The 21912-nt window shown below is 40.7% G+C and overlaps 2 protein-coding genes across 2 annotated transcripts in view; one reads left to right on the top strand and one right to left on the bottom strand.

The window, feature by feature from the left end:
* rnaset2l (ribonuclease T2, like) overlaps positions 1–9749 on the top strand; it is a gene marked incomplete at its 5' end in the record, with an annotated part of 16094 nt that extends 6345 nt beyond the window's left edge. The window contains 6 exons of the mRNA XM_079583039.1: positions 4199–4256; positions 4360–4427; positions 4731–4844; positions 6307–6355; positions 6439–6513; positions 9568–9749. Coding sequence (XP_079439165.1) covers positions 4199–4256; positions 4360–4427; positions 4731–4844; positions 6307–6355; positions 6439–6513; positions 9568–9747 — 544 coding nt within the window. The 3' untranslated portion in view covers positions 9748–9749. The remainder of the gene's footprint in view (positions 1–4198; positions 4257–4359; positions 4428–4730; positions 4845–6306; positions 6356–6438; positions 6514–9567) is intronic.
* Positions 9750–10949: 1200 nt separating this feature from the next.
* Positions 10950–18778, bottom strand: LOC306981201 (transmembrane 4 L6 family member 1; the record flags this gene model as incomplete). The annotated part of the gene is made up of 5 exons (XM_079583042.1): positions 10950–11020; positions 11101–11293; positions 16587–16744; positions 18459–18524; positions 18599–18778. The coding sequence occupies 5 exons, from the start codon at positions 18776–18778 to the stop codon at positions 11000–11002; spliced, it is 618 nt and encodes a 205-aa protein (XP_079439168.1). The 3' UTR covers positions 10950–10999.
* Positions 18779–21912: the final 3134 nt, after the last annotated feature.

The raw sequence follows: 21912 nt of genomic DNA, 5'->3' as shown, positions 1-21912 counted from the left end.
GGTTTAGACCTGGTTTAGACCTGGTTTAGTCCAGGTTTAGTCCTGGTTTAGACCTGGTTTAGTCCTGGTTTAGTCCTGGTTTAGACCTGGTTTAGTCCTGGTTTAGTCCTGGTTTAGACCTGGTTTAGTCCTGGTTTAGTCCTGGTTTAGTCCTGGTTTAGTCCCGGTTTAGTCCTGGTTTAGTCCAGGTTTAGTCCTGGTTTAGTCCTGGTTTAGTCCTGGTTTAGTCCTGGTTTAGTCCAGGTTTAGTCCTGGTTTAGTCCTGGTTTAGACCTGGTTTAGTCCTGGTTTAGACCTGGTTTAGTCCTGGTTTAGTCCTGGTTTAGTCCTGGTTTAGTCCTGGTTTAGTCCTGGTTTAGACCTGGTTTAGACCTGGTTTAGTCCTGGTTTAGTCCTGGTTTAGTCCTGGTTTAGTCCTGGTTTAGTCCTGGTTTAGACCTGGTTTAATCCTGGTTTAGACCTGGTTTAGTCCTGGTTTAGTCCTGGTTTAGTCCTGGTTTAGTCCTGGTTTAGTCCTGGTTTAGTCCAGGTTTAGTCCTGGTTTAGTCCTGGTTTAGTCCTGGTTTAGTCCAGGTTTAGTCCTGGTTTAGTCCAGGTTTAGTCCTGGTTTAGTCCTGGTTCAGTCCTGGTTTAGACCTGGTTTAGTCCTGGTTTAGTCCTGGTTTAGTCCTGGTTTAGTCCTGGTTTAGTCCTGGTTTAGTCCTGGTTTAGACCTGGTTTAGTCCTGGTTTAGTCCTGGTTTAGTCCTGGTTTAGTCCTGGTTTAGACCTGGTTTAGACCTGGTTTAGTCCTGGTTTAGACCTGGTTTAGTCCTGGTTTAGTCCTGGTTTAGTCCTGGTTTAGGCCTGGTTTAGTCCTGGTTCAGTCCTGGTTTAGACCTGGTTTAGTCCTGGTTTAGTCCTGGTTTAGACCTGGTTTAGGCCTGGTTTAGTCCTGGTTTAGTCCTGGTTTAGACCTGGTTTAGGCCTGGTTTAGTCCTGGTTTAGACCTGGTTTAGTCCTGGTTTAGTCCTGGTTTAGACCTGGTTTAGGCCTGGTTTAGTCCTGGTTCAGTCCTGGTTTAGACCTGGTTTAGTCCTGGTTTAGTCCTGGTTTAGTCCTGGTTTAGTCCTGGTTTAGACCTGGTTTAGACCTGGTTTAGTCCTGGTTTAGACCTGGTTTAGTCCTGGTTTAGTCCTGGTTTAGTCCTGGTTTAGACCTGGTTTAGTCCTGGTTTAGCCCTGGTTTAGCCCTGGTTTAGTCCTGGTTTAGTCCTGGTTTAGACCTGGTTTAGACCTGGTTTAGACCTGGTTTAGTCCTGGTTTAGTCCTGGTTTAGCCCTGGTTTAGTCCTGGTTTAGTCCTGGTTTAGTCCTGGTTTAGTCCTGGTTTAGTCCTGGTTTAGACCTGGTTTAGACCTGGTTTAGACCTGGTTTAGTCCTGGTTTAGTCCTGGTTTAGTCCTGGTTTAGTCCTGGTTTAGCCCTGGTTTAGTCCTGGTTTAGACCTGGTTTAGTCCTGGTTTAGTCCTGGTTTAGTCCTGGTTTAGTCCTGGTTTAGACCTGGTTTAGTCCTGGTTTAGTCCTGGTTTAGCCCTGGTTTAGACCTGGTTTAGACCTGGTTTAGACCTTGTTTAGTCCTGGTTTAGTCCTGGTTTAGTCCTGGTTTAGTCCTGGTTTAGATCTGGTTTAGACCTGGTTTAGACCTGGTTTAGACCTTGTTTAGTCCTGGTTTAGTCCTGGTTTAGACCTGGTTTAGACCTGGTTTAGACCTTGTTTAGTCCTGGTTTAGTCCTGGTTTAGACCTGGTTTAGACCTTGTTTAGTCCTGGTTTAGTCCTGGTTTAGACCTGGTTTAGACCTGGTTTAGACCTTGTTTAGTCCTGGTTTAGTCCTGGTTTAGTCCTGGTTTAGTCCTGGTTTAGACCTGGTTTAGTCCTGGTTTAGACCTGGTTTAGACCTTGTTTAGTCCTGGTTTAGTCCTGGTTTAGTCCTGGTTTAGTACAGGTTTAGTCCTGCTTTAGTCCTGGTTTAGTCCTGCTTTAGTCCTGGTTTAGTCCTGGTTTAGTCCTGGTTTAGTCCTGGTTTAGTCCTGGTTTAGTCCTGGTTTAGTCCTGGTTTAGACCTGGCTTAGACCTGGTTTAGTCCTGGTTTAGTCCTGGTTTAGTCCTGGTTTAGTCCTGGTTTAGTCCTGGTTTAGTCCTGGTTTAGTCCTGGTTTAGTACAGGTTTAGTCCTGCTTTAGTCCTGGTTTAGTCCTGGTTTAGTCCTGGTTTAGTCCTGGTTTAGTCCTGGTTTAGTCCTGGTTTAGTCCTGGTTTAGTACAGGTTTAGTCCTGCTTTAGTCCTGGTTTAGTCCTGGTTTAGTCCTGGTTTAGTCCTGGTTTAGTCCTGGTTTAGTCCTGGTTTAGTCCCAGTTCAGTCCTGGTTTAGTCCTGGTTTAGTCCTGGTTTAGTCCTGGTTTAGTCCTGGTTTAGTCCTGGTTTAGTCCCAGTTCAGTCCTGGTTTAGTCCTGGTTTAGTCCTGGTTTAGTCCTGGTTTAGTCCTGGTTTAGTCCTGGTTTAGTCCTGGTTTAGTCCAGGTTTAGCCCTGGTTTAGCCCTGGTTTAGTCCTGGTTTAGTCCTGGTTTAGCCCTGGTTTAGTCCTGGTTTAGTCCTGGTTTAGTCCTGGTTTAGTCCTGGTTTAGTCCTGGTTTAGCCCTGGTTTAGTCCTGGTTTAGTCCTGGTTTAGTCCTGGTTTAGTCCTGGTTTAGCCCTGGTTTAGTCCTGGTTTAGCCCTGGTTTAGTCCTGGTTTAGACCTGGTTTAGTCCTGGTTTAGTCCTGGTTTAGCCCTGGTTTAGTCCTGGTTTAGTCCTGGTTTAGCCCTGGTTTAGTCCTGGTTTAGTCCTGGTTTAGTCCTGGTTTAGTCCCAGTTCAGTCCTGGTTTAGTCCTGGTTTAGTCCTGGTTTAGTCCTGGTTTAGTCCTGGTTTAGTCCTGGTTTAGTCCTGGTTTAGTCCAGGTTTAGCCCTGGTTTAGCCCTGGTTTAGTCCTGGTTTAGTCCTGGTTTAGTCCTGGTTTAGCCCTGGTTTAGACCTGGTTTAGCCCTGGTTTAGTCCTGGTTTAGTCCTGGTTTAGTCCTGGTTTAGTCCTGGTTTAGCCCTGGTTTAGTCCTGGTTTAGTCCTGGTTTAGTCCTGGTTTAGTCCTGGTTTAGTCCTGGTTTAGTCCTGGTTTAGTCCTGGTTTAGTCCTGGTTTAGCCCTGGTTTAGTCCTGGTTTAGTCCTGGTTTAGCCCTGGTTTAGTCCTGGTTTAGTCCTGGTTTAGTCCTGCTTTAGTCCTGGTTTAGTCCTGGTTTAGCCCTGGTTTAGTCCTGGTTTAGTCCTGGTTTAGCCCTGGTTTAGTCCTGGTTTAGTCCTGGTTTAGTCCTGGTTTAGTCCTGGTTTAGTCCTGGTTTAGTCCTGGTTTAGTCCTGGTTTAGTCCTGGTTTAGTCCTGGTTTAGTCCTGGTTTAGTCCAGGTTTAGTCCTGGTTTAGTCCTGGTTTAGCCCTTTTTCATGACTTTTTTGTGGCTTTTTGGCGTGTTTTCGTCACTTTTTTGTCACTTTTTCGTGTGTTTTCGTCTTTTGTTTTTCGTTTTTTTTTCTTCATGTTATTGTTGTTTTTTCATCGCTTTGTCGTCACGTTTTCGGCACATTTTGTTGTGTTTTTGTCACTTTTTTGTCACCTTTTTGTCACTTTTCAAGCACATTTTGGTTTTCGGATGCTTTTCTTTTAACCCCTTAACTCCCGCCTGAACCGAGCACATTTACTCCAGTTTGGCTTTACCCCAATCCAAAAGCTTCTGGAAAAAAGGTGTGAAAATAACGACAAAACTTAGACGAAAACAATGACGGAAATGTGACAAAAAAGAGACAAAAAATTGATGGAAAAGTGGCAAAAATGTCACAAAAATTAGACAAAAAAATGAGTTGAAAACCCAGCAAAAAAATGCTGGAAAAAAAATGTGATGACGTGAGGAAAAAGCTCCTCTCGGTTCAGGCGGGAGTTCAGAGGTGAAGCTTTTAGATTTGGGTAAAGCTCGGTTTGGCCCGGGGGTGAGGGTAAGGTAAAGTGAGAGGCCAGACCGGGGGCCCTTCTGTGCTCTTCCAGAACACAGGACATATGGCCAGTCCGCCCCTGGTCCAGGTTTACTCTTGGGTTAGTCTTGGTTTAGTCCCGGTCCAGTCCTGACCTCTGTGCTCTGTTTCAGGCCGTATAAAGCTCATAACTGCTGCCGCTGTTGGCCCATGTTCCTGTCAGACGTCCAGGTCAGTCCCCCCTGTCTCCCCGGTCCCCCCTGTGTCCTCCCGGTCCTCCCGGTCCCCCCGGTCCTCCTGGTCCTCCCCGTCCTCACGTTTGTTTCTCCCTCAGGACCTGAAGCAGAATCTGACCGAGCTCTGGCCGTCGTTTCTCATCATCAAGACGGACTTTCAGTTCTGGTAAAGTCACAAACCTGTTTCTCCTCATGTTCTGTTGAAGGCAGAGAGTGATGTTTCTCTTTAGCAATGCCGATACCGATCCTGGGATTTGAGTATCTGCCGATCTCCGATATTTACCGATACCGAGACTTTCTTAAAACTGTCTTTCTCTGTGAAAAATTGACTTGACTCTTTTCTCCGTTTCAAGATCAATAAAGTCATATTTTATTGTATATGAATCCCGATATTTTTCCCCGTATCGGCTCCGATATCTTACACCAGTATCGGATCGGTTCATCTGTTTCTCCTCATGTTTTGTTGAAGGCAGAGTGAGTGGAATAAACACGGCGTGTGCGCGGCGTGTGTGGAGGGTCTGAACTCTCCGCTCAGATACTTCAGCTCCTGCCTCCGTCTGCGGGCGCGCTACGACGTGGACCGGTAAGAACAACTAACCTGCTAACTGACCCGCTAACTAACCCACTGACTAACCCACTGACTAACCCGCTAACTAACCCACCAACTAAACAACTAACACATTAACCCAGATACTTCAGCTCCTGCCTCCGTCTGCGAGCGCGCTTCGACGTGGACCGGTAAGAACTAACCTGCTAACTAACCTGCTAACTAACCTGCTAACTAACCCACTGACTAACCCGCTGACTAACCCACTAACTAACCCGCTAACTAACACACTAACCCGCTAACCAACCCACTAACTAAACAACTAACACATTAACCCAGATACTTCAGCTCCTGCCTCCGTCTGCGAGAGCGCTTCGACGTGGACCGGTAAGAACAACTAACCTGCTAACTAACCCACTAACTAACCCACTAACTAACCTGCTATCTAACCCACTAACTAACCCGCTAACTAGCCCACTAACTAACCCGCTAACTAACCCACCAACTAAACAACTAACACATTAACCCAGATACTTCAGCTCCTGCCTCCGTCTGCGAGCGCGCTTCGATGTGGACCGGTAAGAGCAACTAACCCGCTAACTAACCTGCTAACTAACCTGCTAACTAACCCACTGACTAACCCGCTGACTAACCCACTAACTAACCCGCTAACTAACACACTAACCCGCTAACCAACCCACTAACTAAACAACTAACACATTAACCCAGATACTTCAGCTCCTGCCTCCGTCTGCGAGCGCGCTTCGACGTGGACCGGTAAGAACAACTAACCTGCTAACTAACCCACTGACTAACCACTAACTAACCCGCTAACTAATCTGCTAACTAACCCACTAACTAACCCACTAACTAACCCGCTAACTAACCCGCTGACTAACCCACTAACTAACCCGCTGACTAACCCACAAACTAACCCACTAACTAACCCGCTGACTAACCCACAAACTAACCCGCTAACTAACCTGCTAACTAACTTGCTAACTAACCCACTAACCCACAAACGAACCCACTATATAACCCACTAACTAAACAACGAATACATTAACCCAGATACTTCAGCACCTGCCTCCTAGCCTCCCGCTAACTAACCAGCTAACTAACATACTAACTAACCCACTAGCTAATCCACTATCTAAGCCACAAATTAACCCACCAACTAACCCACTAACCAACCCACTAACTAAACAACTGACTAAACGACTAACACATTAACCCACTAACTAACCCACTAACAAAGAAAATGAATAAATGTCATTTTTATAGAATATTAGCTCGGACGGTGGCGCCGCTGTAGCGTGTTAGCATCAAACTTAGCATCTCCTTTAGCCCCGAGGCTAAAACACAGTGACATGTTTCTATAGAGTGTTAGCATGTTATTAGCTGAGGCTAACTCATGCTAACTCCAGCACAAAGGACAGGAAACAGGAAGTTAGCATCCCGCTACACTCTGAACATGTCCTCTTGTTTGTGTTTGCAGCCTGTTTGCCGAGGCCGGGATCGTTCCCTCCTGTAACCGCACGTACCAGGTACGAAACATGGACGTGTCGGAGGCACTTCCTGCTTCAAGAGAATAAAACGGCCTAAAGTTTCACCTCTGACTCTGTTACAGGTGGAGCAGCTGCGTGAGGTCGTGTCTCCGCTGTTTGGGAACCACCACGAGATCCAGTGTTTCACCGACAAACAGGTAAACAAACAAACAGGTAAACAAACAAACAAACAGGTAAACAAACAAACAAACAAACAAACAAACAAATAGGTAAACAAACTTACAAACAAACAGGTAAACAAACAAACAAATAAAAAAAAACAGGTAAAAAAAACAGGTAAAAAAAACAGGTAAAAAAAACAGGTAAAAAAACAGGTAAAAAAAACAGGTAAAAAAAAACAGGTAAGAAACAAAAAAAAACAGTTAAAAAAAACAGTTAAAAAAAAAACAGGTAAAAAAAGACAGGTAAAAAAACAAACAGGTTCGAGTCCCACCTCCAGATGTTCGCAGATGTTGCAGATGTTGCTGATGTTGCTGATGTTGCAGATGTTGCTGATGTTGCTGATGTTGCTGATGTTGCTGATGTTCGCTGATGTTCGCAGATGTTGCAGATGTTCGCAGATGTTGCAGATGTTGCTGATGTTGCTGATGTTGCTGATGTTGCTGATGTTGTTGATGTTGCTGATGTTGCTGATGTTGCTGATGTTCGCTGATGTTGCAGATGTTGCAGATGTTGCTGATGTTGCTGATGTTCGCAGATGTTGCTGATGTTGCAGATGTTGCAGATGTTGCTGATGTTGTTGATGTTGCTGATGTTGCTGATGTTGCAGATGTTGCAGATGTTGCAGATGTTGCAGATGTTGCAGATGTTGCAGATGTTGTTGATGTTGTTGATGTTGTTGATGTTGCTGATGTTGCAGATGTTGCAGATGTTGCTGATGTTGTTGATGTTGCTGATGTTGCTGATGTTGCTGATGTTCGCAGATGTTCGCAGATGTTCGCAGATGTTCGCAGATGTTCGCAGATGTTCGCAGATGTTCGCAGATGTTCGCAGATGTTCGCAGATGTTGTTGATGTTGCTGATGTTCGCAGATGTTGCTGATGTTGCTGATGTTCGCAGATGTTCGCAGATGTTCGCAGATGTTCGCAGATGTTCGCAGATGTTCGCAGATGTTGTTGATGTTGTTGATGTTGGTTGATGTTGGTTTATGTTCGCAGATGTTCGCAGATGTTCGCAGATGTTGTTGATGTTGTTGATGTTGGTTGATGTTGGTTTATGTTCGCAGATGTTCGCAGATGTTCGCTGATGTTCGCTGATGTTCGCTGATGTTCGCTGATGTTCGCTGATGTTCGCTGATGTTCGCTGATGTTCGCTGATGTTCGCTGATGTTCGCTGATGTTCGCAGATGTTGCAGATGTTCGCAGATGTTGCTGATGTTGCTGATGTTGGTTGATGTTCGCTGATGTTCGCTGATGTTCGCAGATGTTGCAGATGTTGCTGATGTTGCTGATGTTGGTTGATGTTCGCTGATGTTCGCTGATGTTCGCTGATGTTGCTGATGTTGGTTGATGTTGGTTGATGTTGGTTTATGTTCGCTGATGTTCGCTGATGTTCGCTGATGTTCGCTGATGTTCGCTGATGTTCGCTGATGTTCGCTGATGTTCGCAGATGTTGCAGATGTTCGCAGATGTTGCTGATGTTGCTGATGTTGGTTGATGTTCGCTGATGTTCGCTGATGTTCGCTGATGTTCGCTGATGTTTGCTGATGTTGCTGATGTTGCTGATGTTGGTTGATGTTCGCTGATGTTCGCTGATGTTCGCTGATGTTCGCAGATGTTGCAGATGTTGCTGATGTTGCTGATGTTGGTTGATGTTCGCTGATGTTCGCTGATGTTCGCTGATGTTCGCAGATGTTGCAGATGTTGCTGATGTTGTTGATGTTCGCAGATGTTGCTGATGTTGCTGATGTTGGTTGATGTTGGTTGATGTTCGCAGATGTTGCAGATGTTGCTGATGTTGTTGATGTTCGCTGATGTTCGCAGATGTTGCAGATGTTGCTGATGTTGTTGATGTTCGCAGATGTTGCTGATGTTGGTTGATGTTGGTTGATGTTGGTTGATGTTGGTTGATGTTGGTTTATGTTCGCTGATGTTCGCTGATGTTCGCAGATGTTGCTGATGTTGGTTGATGTTGGTTGATGTTCGCAGATGTTGCAGATGTTGCTGATGTTGGTTGATGTTGGTTGATGTTCGCAGATGTTGCTGATGTTGCTGATGTTCGCTGATGTTCGCTGATGTTGCTGATGTTCGCTGATGTTGCTGATGTTGGTTGATGTTGGTTGATGTTCGCTGATGTTCGCAGATGTTGCAGATGTTCGCAGATGTTGCTGATGTTGCTGATGTTGGTTGATGTTCGCTGATGTTCGCTGATGTTCGCTGATGTTGCTGATGTTGCTGATGTTGGTTGATGTTCGCTGATGTTCGCTGATGTTCGCTGATGTTCGCAGATGTTGCAGATGTTGCTGATGTTGCTGATGTTGGTTGATGTTCGCTGATGTTCGCTGATGTTCGCTGATGTTCGCAGATGTTGCAGATGTTGCTGATGTTGTTGATGTTCGCAGATGTTGCTGATGTTGCTGATGTTGGTTGATGTTGGTTGATGTTCGCAGATGTTGCAGATGTTGCTGATGTTGTTGATGTTCGCTGATGTTCGCAGATGTTGCAGATGTTGCTGATGTTGTTGATGTTCGCAGATGTTGCTGATGTTGGTTGATGTTGGTTGATGTTGGTTGATGTTGGTTGATGTTGGTTTATGTTCGCTGATGTTCGCTGATGTTCGCAGATGTTGCTGATGTTGGTTGATGTTGGTTGATGTTCGCAGATGTTGCAGATGTTGCTGATGTTGGTTGATGTTGGTTGATGTTCGCAGATGTTGCTGATGTTGGTTTATGTTCGCAGATGTTGCTGATGTTCGCTGATGTTCGCTGATGTTCGCTGATGTTCGCTGATGTTCGCTGATGTTCGCTGATGTTCGCTGATGTTCGCAGATGTTGCAGATGTTCGCAGATGTTGCTGATGTTGCTGATGTTGGTTGATGTTCGCTGATGTTCGCTGATGTTCGCTGATGTTCGCAGATGTTGCAGATGTTGCTGATGTTGCTGATGTTGGTTGATGTTGGTTAATGTCCGCAGATGTTGTTGATGTTCGCAGATGTTTGCAGATGTTGCTGATGTTGGTTCCGTGTCTCCTCAGGGCCGGGAGCTGTGGTTCCAGCTGAAGGTCTCTCTTTTCTCCAATGGGACCGTGGGCTGTGGACACCCGGACCTCAGCTGGGCCCCCGCGCCGCGCAGTACCCACCCCTGCCCCCCCGCGGTGCCCCTGTACTACCTGCCCATCGACCACAGGACCCCCCCGCGGCCCTGCCACGACTGAACCGGCACTTTGAAGGCTTTGTCGTGTTTATTTTGCTTTTGAATGTTGTTGTTTCTGCTGATATTTTACATTTTGTGATTTGAAATGACGTCTCTGTAAGATTTAGAAGAAGTTAAACAGATTTGTTGTTTGTGGCTTTAAGTTTTTTTCATAAATGTCTGATTTAGCATAAAAAAAATAACAGATAAAGAGTCTTTAAATATGGTTTTATTCATTTTCTTGGTCCAGAGCAGTGACACAACATATATTATATCATATATTAACTTTATGGAACAGTATTTTACATGTTTAACCTCTTAACTCCCGCCTGAACCGAGAGAATCTTTTTCCTCAAGTCATCACATTTTTTTACCATCATTTTTTTGTTGGGTATTCAACTCATTTTATAACTTTTTTGTCTCATTTTTTGTAATTTTTTGGTCAAATTTTTGTAATTTTTTGGTCAAATTTTTATCACATTTTTGTAATTTTTTTGTCATATTTTTTTCATTTTTTCGTCAATTTTTTATCAAATTTTGGTCATTTTTTGTGAGATTTTTTGTATTTTTTTGGGTCAAATTTTTATCACATTTTTTGTCATTTTTGACCAAAAAATGACAAAAAAAAAATCATTTTTTGTCTTTTTTGAAATCACATTATTGACTTTTTATTTTATTTTTTTTTATCAAATTTTGGACATTTTTTTGTGAGATTTAATCACATTTTTGTAATTTTTTTGTCAAATTTGTGTAATTTTTTGTCAAATTTTTTTATCCAATTTTTTTATTAAATTGTGGTCTTTTTTTGTGAGATTTTAACGCTTTTTTGTAATTTTTTAGCCAAATTTTTATCACATTTTTTTTTCATTTTTTGTCACATTTTTTCATTTTTTTGTCAATTTTTTAGCTAGTTTTGGTCATTTTTTGGTCACATTTTTTGTCAAATTTTTGTCAATTTCTTGTGGCTTTTTTGTGACATTTTTGCCACTTTTCATCAATTTTTCGTCACTTTTTTATCAATGTTTTCTCACTTTTTCATCACATTTCCATCATTGTTTTCGTCTCAGATTAGTTGCTATTTTCACAGCTTTTCCCAGAAGCTTTTGGATTGGGGTAAAGCCAAACTGGAGAAAATGTGCTCGGTTCAGGCGGGAGTTAAGGGGTTAAAGGTATAAATTATCATAATAAATAAAAAAACAACAATAAATAAAAACATTACGATCGTAGATAAAGTGCCTCAGTGCAGTCGGAGTCCGTTTCCACGACGACCGGAGTCAAGCTTTAACCGGAGCCACCTGGAAGAGAGAGAGTTCAGTCAGAGGTTCAGTCAGAGCGCCGGGTTTTAGGCCCACACGGGGGATAAAGGGGCGGAGACCTTGTTGGGGCGGAGTCCGCGGCCCAGGACCAGCCCGGCCAGGGCGTTCAGGACGTTGGCGGCGCAGAGCAGGGTCTGGATCAAACTGCAGGCGGACTGAAGGGAGAACCACAGGACGTTCCACTGGACCACGGCCCGGGGCTCCAGACACACCCCGGACCACAGCGACGAGTTCCACAGGTACCCGGGGTCTCTGTGAAGGGAGAACAGGTGTTAAAGAGACGAGTTCCACAGGTACCCGGGGTCTCTGAGGCGGGAGAACAGGCGTTAAAGAGACGAGTTCCACAGGTACCCGGGGTCTCTGCGAAGGGAGAACAGGCGTTAAAGAGACGAGTTCCACAGGTACCCGGGGTCTCTGCGAAGGGAGAACAGGCGTTAAAGAGACGAGTTTTGTTGTAACATTTTGTCACATTTTTTTCATTTTTTCGTAATTTTTTTGTCAAATTTTGGTCATTTTTTTTGTCATTTTTTTGTCAAATTTTTTGTCAAATTTTTATCAAATTTTTTGTATTTTTTTTATCACATTTTTATCACATTTTTGTCATTTTTCTGTCATATTTTTGTCATTTTTTTGTAATTTTTTTGTCAATTTTTTATCAAATTTTTTGTAATTTTTTTGTCATTTTTATCACATTTTTTTGTCACATTTTTATCACATTTTTTGTCATTTTTTGTCAAATTTTTATCAATTTTTTTATTTATTTATTTGTCATATTTTTTATCATTTTTTTGTATTTTTTGTAATTTTTTTGTCAATTTTTTATCATTTTTTTGTCACATTTTTTTCATTTTTTATTTATTTTTTTGTCATATTTTTATCATATTTTTTGTAATTTTTCAATTTTTTTTGTCAATTTTTTATCACTTTTTTTTTTTGTTTTTCATATTTTTTTCATTTTTTTGTCAAATTTTTTTCATTTTTTTGTCATTTTTTTTAATCATTTTTTATTTATTCATTTTTTTTGTCAATTTTTTTGTAATTTTTGTCAAATTTTTATCCAATTTTTTATTTATTTTTTTGTCATATTTTCATCACATTTTTGTAATTTTTTTGTCACATTTTTTTCATTTTTTCGTCAATTTTTTTAATCAAATTTTGGCCATATTTTGTCACAACAGAACAGGCGTTAAAGAGACGAGTTCCACAGGTACCCGGGGTCTCTGAGGCGAGAGAACAGGTGTTAAGGAGACAAGTTCCACAGGTACCCGGGGTCTCTGTGAAGGGAGAACAGGTGTTAAAGAGACAAGTTTGTTTGTCACATTTTTTGCATTTTTTTTGTCATATTTTTATCACATTTTTTGTAATTTTTGTGTCAATTTTTTATCACTTTTTTTGTTTTTTTTCCAAATTTTTGTAATTTTTAATATATTTTTTTGCCAATTTTTTATCACTTTTTATTTTTTTTCATTTTTTGTCAATTTTTTATCCAATTGTAGTCATTTTTTTGTCATTTTTTTAATCATATTTTTTGTAATTTTTCGAATTTTTTTTATCAAATTTTTGTCATTTTTTTGTCAAATGTTTGTCATTTTTTTATTTATTTCTTTGTCATATTTTTATCATTTTTTTGTATTTTTTGTCAATTTTTTATCACTTTTTTTTTTTTTTAATTTTTCCATTTTTGGTCAAATTTTTGTCATTTTTTTGTCAGATTTTTATCAATTTTTTTGTTGTCATATTTTTATCATATTTTGAGTAATTTTTCTAGTTTTTTGTCAATTTTTTATAACTTTTTTTTGTCAAATTTTTATCAATTTTTTATTTATTTTTTTTGTCATATTTTCATCACATTTTTATAATTTTTTTGTCAAGTTTTTATCATTTTTTTCTAATTTTTTGGTCACATTTTTATCCCATTTTTTTGTAATTTTTTTGTCACATTTTGGTCATTTTTTGTCACAACAGAACAGGTGTTAAAGAGACGAGTTTTTTTTGTCACATTTTGTCACATTTTTTAAATTTTGTCGTAAATTTTGTATCAAATTTTGGTCATTTTTTTGTCACATTTTTTGCATTTTTTTTGTCATATTTTTATCTTTTTTTTGTTTTTTTGGTCATATTTTTATCATATTTTTTGTAATTTTTCTAATTTTTTTGTCAATTTTTTATCACATTTTTTTTTCTTCATTTTTTTTTTCATTTTTGTCACATTTTTGTAATTTTTTCGTCAATTTTTTTTATCAAATTTTGGTCATTTTTTGTCACAACAGAACAGGCGTTAAAGAGACGTTAAAGAAACGAGTTAAAGAGACGAGTTCCACAGGTACCCGGGGTCTCTGTGAAGGGAGAACAGGTGTTAAAGAGACGAGTTCCACAGGTACCCGGGGTCTCTGCGAAGGGAGAACAGGTGTTAAAGAGACGAGTTCCACAGGTACCCGGGGTCTCTGAGGCGAGAGAACAGGAGTTAAAGAGACGAGTTCCACAGGTACCCGGGGTCTCTGTGAAGGGAGAACAGGTGTTAAAGAGACGAGTTCCACAGGTACCCGGGGTCTCTGCGAAGGGAGAACAGGTGTTAAAGAGACGAGTTCCACAGGTACCCGGGGTCTCTGTGAAGAGAGAACAGGTGTTAAAGAGACGAGTTCCACAGGTACCCGGGGTCTCTGCGAAGGGAGAACAGGTGTTAAAGAGACGAGTTCCACAGGTACCCGGGGTCTCTGTGAAGAGAGAACAGGTGTTAAAGAGACGAGTTCCACAGGTACCCGGGGTCTCTGAGGCGAGAGAACAGGTGTTAAAGAGACGAGTTCCACAGGTACCCGGGGTCTCTGCGAAGGGAGAACAGGCGTTAAAGAAATGAGTTCCACAGGTACCCGGGGTCTCTGTGAAGGGAGAACAGGTGTTAAAGAGACGAGTTCCACAGGTACCCGGGGTCTCTGAGGCGAGAGAACAGGTGTTAAAGAGACGAGTTCCACAGGTACCCGGGGTCTCTGCGAAGGGAGAACAGGTGTTAAAGAAACACGTTTTTTTGTCACATTTTGTCAAATTTTTTTCATTTTTTCGTAAATTTTGTATCAAATTTTGGTCATTTTTTTTAAAATTTTTGTTATTTTTTTGTCATATTTGTATCAATTTTTTTTGTGTCATATTTTTATCATATTTTTAGTAATTTTTCTAGTTTTTTGTCAATTTTTTATCACTTTTTTTTGTCATTTTTTTGTCAATTTTTTGTAATTTTTGTCAAATTTGTATTTATTTTTTTGTCATATTTTCATCACATTTTTGTAATTTTTTTGTCAAGTTTTTATCATTTTTTTCTAATTTTTTGGTCAATTTTTTGTCAAATTGTGGTCATTTTTTGTCACAACAGAACAGGCGTTAAAGAGACGAGTTCCACAGGTACCCGGGGTCTCTGTGAAGAGAGAACAGGTGTTAAAGAGACGAGTTCCACAGGTACCCGGGGTCTCTGTGAAGGGAGAACAGGTGTTAAAGAGACGAGTTCCACAGGTACCCGGGGTCTCTGTGAAGAGAGAACAGGTGTTAAAGAGACGAGTTCCACAGGTACCCGGGGTCTCTGTGAAGGGAGAACAGGTGTTAAAGAGACGAGTTCCACAGGTACCCGGGGTCTCTGTGAAGAGAGAACAGGTGTTAAAGAGACGAGTTCCACAGGTACCCGGGGTCTCTGTGAAGGGAGAACAGGTGTTAAAGAGACGAGTTCCACAGGTACCCGGGGTCTCTGTGAAGAGAGAACAGGCGTTAAAGAGACGAGTTCCACAGGTACCCGGGGTCTCTGAGGCGAGAGAACAGGTGTTAAAGAGACGAGTTCCACAGGTACCCGAGGTCTCTGAGGCGAGAGAACAGGTGTTAAAGAGACGAGTTCCACAGGTACCCGGGGTCTCTGAGGCGAGAGAACAGGTGTTAAAGAGACGAGTTCCACAGGTACCCGGGGTCTCTGTGAAGAGAGAACAGGTGTTAAAGAGACGAGTTCCACAGGTACCCGGGGTCTCTGTGAAGGGAGAACAGGTGTTAAAGAGACGAGTTCCACAGGTACCCGGGGTCTCTGTGAAGAGAGAACAGGTGTTAAAGAGACGAGTTCCACAGGTACCCGGGGTCTCTGTGAAGGGAGAACAGGTGTTAAAGAGACGAGTTCCACAGGTACCCGGGGTCTCTGAGGCGAGAGAACAGGTGTTAAAGAGACGAGTTCCACAGGTACCCGAGGTCTCTGAGGCGAGAGAACAGGTGTTAAAGAGACGAGTTCCACAGGTACCCGGGGTCTCTGAGGCGAGAGAACAGGTGTTAAAGAGACGAGTTCCACAGGTACCCGGGGTCTCTGTGAAGGGAGAACAGGTGTTAAAGAGACGAGTTCCACAGGTACCCGGGGTCTCTGTGAAGAGAGAACAGGTGTTAAAGAGACGAGTTCCACAGGTACCCGGGGTCTCTGAGGCGAGAGAACAGGTGTTAAAGAGACGAGTTCCACAGGTACCCGGGGTCTCTGCGAAGGGAGAACAGGCGTTAAAGAAATGAGTTCCACAGGTACCCGGGGTCTCTGTGAAGGGAGAACAGGTGTTAAAGAGACGAGTTCCACAGGTACCCGGGGTCTCTGAGGCGAGAGAACAGGTGTTAAAGAGACGAGTTCCACAGGTACCCGGGGTCTCTGCGAAGGGAGAACAGGTGTTAAAGAAACACGTTTTTTTGTCACATTTTGTCAAATTTTTTTCATTTTTTCGTAAATTTTGTATCAAATTTTGGTCATTTTTTTAAAATTTTTGTTATTTTTTTGTCATATTTGTATCAATTTTTTTTGTGTCATATTTTTATCATATTTTTAGTAATTTTTCTAGTTTTTTGTCAATTTTTTATCACTTTTTTTTGTCATTTTTTTGTCAATTTTTTGTAATTTTTGTCAAATTTGTATTTATTTTTTTGTCATATTTTCATCACATTTTTGTAATTTTTTTGTCAAGTTTTTATCATTTTTTTCAAATTTTTTGGTCACATTTTTATCACATTTTTTTGTAATTTTTTTGTCACATTTTGGTCATTTTTTGTCACAACAGAACAGGTGTTAAAGAGACGAGTTTTTTTTGTCACATTTTGTCACATTTTTTTAATTTTGTCGTAAATTTTGTATCAAATTTTGGTCATTTTTTGTCACATTTTTTGCATTTTTTTTGTCATATTTTTATTTATTTTTTGTTTTTTTGGTCATATTTTTATCATATTTTTTGTAATTTTTCTAATTTTTTTGTCAATTTTTTATCACATTTTTTGGTCAAATTTTTATCACATTTTTCGAATTTTTGTCATTTTTTCGTCAAATTTTTATCATTTTTTTTAATTATTTTTTGTCATATTTTAATCACATTTTTGTAATTTTGTAATTTTTTTGTAAAGTTTTTATCATTTTTTTCTAATTTTTTTGTCAAATTTTTATCACATTGTTTTCATTTTTTCGTCAATTTTTTTAATCAAATTTTGGTCATTTTTTGTCACAACAGAACAGGCGTTAAAGAGACGAGTTCCACAGGTCCCCGGGGTCTCTGAAACTCACCTGTCGGGCGTGGGCCGCAGAGGGACCCCCCACACGGGCCCCGAGGAGCTGGAGTTGTAGAGACACAGCGGCCCCTGGACCAAACCCGTCAGACTCACCAGGCAGCAAAAGCCAGATGCCCCGACACAGACGAGCGAGTACAGGGCCAGAGAGCACATCTGGGGAGAGCAGAAACACCTCAGACGCCATGTTTGACCCCCCCGTTCTCTGGATTTGTGCAGTCAAATGAGTTCATATTCAGGGCCCGGGCAGAGGACGGGACGGGGAACGAAAACCCGGTCACAGCTTTGTGTCTCAACAAAAGGAATTCATGTGACGCCTTTCCAAAAGTCGCACGTGAGGCATTTTGGATCAGGATTTTGGTGACATTTGTCGGCGTTTTGTCCGTGTGCTTCTCAGGATTTCCACAGTTCAAATGTTTGAGATGAAGCACAGGAAGAGGAACATCAGGGACATGATGATCCAGTGAGAGTTTTGTGGCATCTCTAAAGGGATTCAGATGAACTCTTTACAAAAACAGCATATGTGGCATTTTGGATTATTTCTTTCCTTTCTTTTCTGGCTCTTATTTTGCTTTTTCATCACTTAAATCGTGTTTTGTGACTGTTTTAGTGCTCATTCAGTTTTTACAATTTTTTTGTCACATTTTTATCACATTTTTGGATTTTTTTTGTCAAATTTTTATCACTTTTTGGGGGGGTTTTGTGTCACATTTTTATCACTTTTTTGTCATTTTTTTGTCACATTTTTATCACTTTTTTGTCATTTTTTGGTCAAATGGATTTTTTTTGTCACATTTTTATCACTTTTTTGTCATTTCTTTTTGTCAATTTTTTATCACTTTTTTGGATTTTTTTGATCGAATTTTTATCACTTTTTTTGATTTTTTTTGTCTAATTTTTATCACATTTTTGGATTTTTTTGGTCTAATTTTTATCACATTTTTGGATTTTTTTTGTCACATTTTTATCACATTTTTGGAATTTTTTTGTCTAATTTTTATCACTTTTTTGTCATTTTTTTGTCATTTTTTTGTCTAATTTTTATCACTTTTTTGTCTAATTTTTATCACTTTTTTGTCATTTTTTTGTCTAATTTTTATCACTTTTTTGTCATTTTTTTGTCTAATTTTTATCACTTTTTTGTCATTTTTTTGTCTAATTTTTATCACTTTTTTGTCATTTTTTTGTCTAATTTTTATCACTTTTTTGTCATTTTTTTGTCACATTTTTATCACTTTTTTGTCATTTTTTGGTCAAATGGATTTTTTTTGTCACATTTTTATCACTTTTTTGTCATTTCTTTTTGTCAATTTTTTAGCACTTTTTTGGATTTTTTTGATCGAATTTTTATCACTTTTTTGTCATTTTTTTGTCTAATTTTTATCACTTTTTTGTCATTTTTTTGTCTAATTTTTATCACTTTTTTGTCATTTTTTTGTCTAATTTTTGTCACTTTTTTGTCATTTTTTTGTCTAATTTTTATCACTTTTTTGTCATTTTTTTGTCTAATTTTTATCACTTTTTTGTCATTTTTTGTCTAATTTTTATCACTTTTTTGTCATTTTTCTGTCAATTTTTTTGTCCATTTCTTGTGACATTTTTGTGACATTTTTGCCACTTTTCATCAATTTTTCGTCCGTTTTTTTGTCAATGTTTTCTCACTTTCGTCTCGGTTTTGTTGCAGCACATGTGGCATTTTGGATTAATTTTTTCCTTTCTTTTCTGGCTCTTATTTTGCTTTTTCGTCACTTTAATCATGTTTTGTGACTGTTTTATTGCTCATTCAGTTGTATTTTCCTCCTCCTGTGCTCTCTTAGATTTGGGTAAAGCCGCCCCGGTTGAGGCGGGGGTGCAGAGGCGCGTCCTGTACCTGACCCCTGAAGGCGCAGCAGCCGGACGTCCTGCTGGACACGAGGAAGCACTTGGCCCCGAGCAGCCCCTACAGGACACACACAGGTGGCACAGCGGTTAGAGCCTCGCGCTGAGACGGTCTCGGGTTCGAGTCCTCACCGTGAGGAGGCCGGACCCCCACAGGCCCGCGGACCACGTGGCCTCGCGCGTCACGTGACCCTCCGGCAGGAAGCGCGTCTCCAGGTTCGGGAACAGCAGGAAGAGGTTGGACACGACGCAGACGGTCGCCAGGGCAACCAGAGCCACGCCCACACAGCGCAGACACCCGGAGACGCACATCTGGAAACAACAAGACCTTTAGTGACGCGCTCGTGAGGCTGAGGGGTTTGGCCTTTCCATTTTAACCTCTTCTCCTCTCATTTGAAAGCTAAGACCCACAAGACTGACGTTTTTCCTCGAGTTGTTGTCAATATGTAGTTTTTCCTCTCATTTTTGCAAACTTTTTTTGTTACTGTTTGTCACTTTCTTGCTGCTCTTTTGTTGAGTTTTTTGTCTCCTTTAATCGTTCTTTTGTTTCAGTTTATTGTCACATTTTGTCTCTTTTTTGCTGCACTTTCTTCACTTTTTTGTCACGTTCTTGCTGCTCTTTTGTCACATTTTTGTTGAGTTTTTTTTTACATTTTTGTTAAATTTTTGTCAGTTTTTGTTAATTTTTTGTTGAATTTTTGTCATTTTTTTGTTGGATTTTTTTCTGTTTTTGTCACATTTTTTTTCACATTTTTGTTAAATTTTTGTTAATTTTTTGTTGAATTTTTGTCATTTTTTTGTTGGATTTTTTTTTGTTTTTGTCACATTTTTGTTGAGTTTTTTTTTACATTTTTGCTAAATTTTTGTCACTTTTTGGTGGAGTTTTTGTCACTTTTTGTTAATTTTTTGTTGAATTTTTGTCATTTTTTTGTTGGATTTTTTTTTGTTTTTGTCACATTTTTTTTCACATTTTTGTTAAATTTTTGTTAAATTTTTGTTGAGTTTTTGTCGCTTTTTTTTGTCGCTTTTTTTCTTGCTATTTTGCGCCATTTTGCGTTTACGTCCTCATTTTCTTCTCATTTTTTGTCTCCACTTGACGTTTTCTTTTTTCCCCAAGAAGCTTTTAGATTAGGGTAAAGCCAAACTGGAGAAAATGTGATCGGTTCAGGTGGGAGTTAAGAGGTTAACCGAGCTTTACCTAAATCTGAAAGCTTAAAGGAAAAGAATCAAAATAGCGACGAAAATGAGGATGAAAACGGAACAAAAATGTGGCGGGAAAGCAACAAAAACATGACAAAAAAGAGACGAAAACACAAAAAAGCAATGAAAAAAAGACACAAAAAAAGACACAAAAACACGACAAAACATGACAAAAAAGTGACAAATCTAAAAATCTAAAAAGTGTTAAAATAGCAACAAAAACAGGATGAAAACTCAACAAAAGAGCGACAAAAATGTGGCGAAAAAAACAACAACTATGAAAACAGGATAAAAAACGCGACGGCAACGCAACAAAAAAGTTATTATCAGTTCTTAGCTTTCAAATGACGCTGACCTGGCCTATACATTTGTTAACCTCTTCCCACCCGCCTGAACCAAGTGCATTCTGTCGTCTTTGGCTGTTATATAGGTCTGTGTAGCACCTCATTTGAAAGCTAAGACCCACAAAACTGATCTTTTTCCTCACGTTGTTGCTGTTTGTGTCACCTTTTGTATGTTTTTTTTTTTGGTCACATTTGTTGAATTTTTGTTAAATTTTTGTCACTTTTTTGTCACTTTTTTGTCACTTTTTTGTCGAATTTTTGTTGAATTTTTGTTGAATTTTTGTTGATTTTTGTCACTTTTTGTTGCGTTTACATCCTTGTTTTCTTCTCATCTGCTTTATCTGCTGTCGCTAACCCAAGGTCGTGGGAACCCAGGGTGCTGAGGGCGCTGCAGCACCCCCTGGTGGATAGTTTGTGAACTGCAGGCCATATTAACCCCTTAACTCCCACCTGAACCGAGCACATTTTCTCCAGCTTTACCCCAATCCTAAAGCTTCTGGAAAAAAAGGTGTGAAAATAACAACAAAACTGAGACGAAAACAAGGATGAAAATGTGACAAAAAACTGAGAAAAAAAATGACAAAAAATGTGAATAATTTGAGAAAAAAGTGAGAAAAATTTGCGGAAAAATTGAGAAAAAAGTGACGAAAATGAGTCGACTGCCCAACAAAAAAAGTGCTGAAAAAAAATCTGCTGTGAGGGAAAAAGATTCATTAGTTTTGTAGGTCTTTCAAACGAGGCGTTACACTGGCCTACAGGATTTGGGTAAAGCTGAACTGGAGAAAATGCTCTCGGTTCAGGCGGGAGTTAAGAGGTTAATAAACAGGATTTAAGCACAGAAAAAGTATTTTGGGGTAAATTTTGTCCCTCAGCGCCCCCTAACTAAACATCTTCCCACGGCTCTGCGCTAACCTGTGGCTAACCTGTGGCTAACCTGTGGCTAACCTGTGGCTAACCTGTGGCTAACCTGTGACTAACCTGTGGCTAACCTGTGGCTAACCTGTGGCTAACCTGTGGCTAACCTGTGGCTAACCTGTCGCTAACCTGTGACTAACCTGTGACTAACCTGTGGCTAACCTGACGCTAACCTGTGGCTAACCTGTGGCTAACCTGTGGCTAACCTGTGGCTAACCTGTCGCTAACCTGTAGCTAACCTGTGACTAACCTGTCGCTAACCTGTGGCTAACCTGTGGCTAACCTGTCGCTAACCTGTGGCTAACCTGACGCTAACCTGTGGCTAACCTGTGGCTAACCTGTGGCTAACCTGTGACTAACCTGTCGCTAACCTGTGGCTAACCTGTGGCTAACCTGTCGCTAACCTGTGGCTAACCTGTGACTAACCTGTGGCTAACCTGTGACTAACCTGTGACTAACCTGTGACTAACCTGTGGCTAACCTGTCGCTAACCTGTGGCTAACCTGTAGCTAACCTGTGGCTAACCTGTGACTAACCTGTGACTAACCTGTGGCTAACCTGTGGCTAACCTGTGGCTAACCTGTGACTAACCTGTGGCTAACCTGTGGCTAACCTGTGGCTAACCTGTGGCTAACCTGTGGCTAACCTGTCGCTAACCTGTGGCTAACCTGTGACTAACCTGTCGCTAACCTGTCGCTAACCTCTCGCTAACCTGTGGCTAACCTGTGGCTAACCTGTGGCTAACCTGAGGCTAACCTGTGGCTAACCTGTGACTAACCTGTGGCTAACCTGTGGCTAACCTGTGGCTAACCTGTCGCTAACCTGTGGCTAACCTGTGGCTAACCTGTGGCTAACCTGTGACTAACCTGTGGCTAACCTGTGGCTAACCTGAGGCTAACCTGTGGCTAACCTGTGACTAACCTGTGGCTAACCTGTGGCTAACCTGAGGCTAACCTGTGGCTAACCTGTGGCTAACCTGTGGCTAAC

Source organism: Gobius niger (assembly GCF_951799975.1).
Source record: "Gobius niger genome assembly, contig: SUPER_1_unloc_1, whole genome shotgun sequence".
In the NCBI taxonomy this organism is placed as follows: domain Eukaryota; kingdom Metazoa; phylum Chordata; class Actinopteri; order Gobiiformes; family Gobiidae; genus Gobius; species Gobius niger.
The sequence above is the reverse complement of the archived record's forward strand: the minus strand, read 5'-3'. Positions and strand labels throughout refer to the sequence as shown.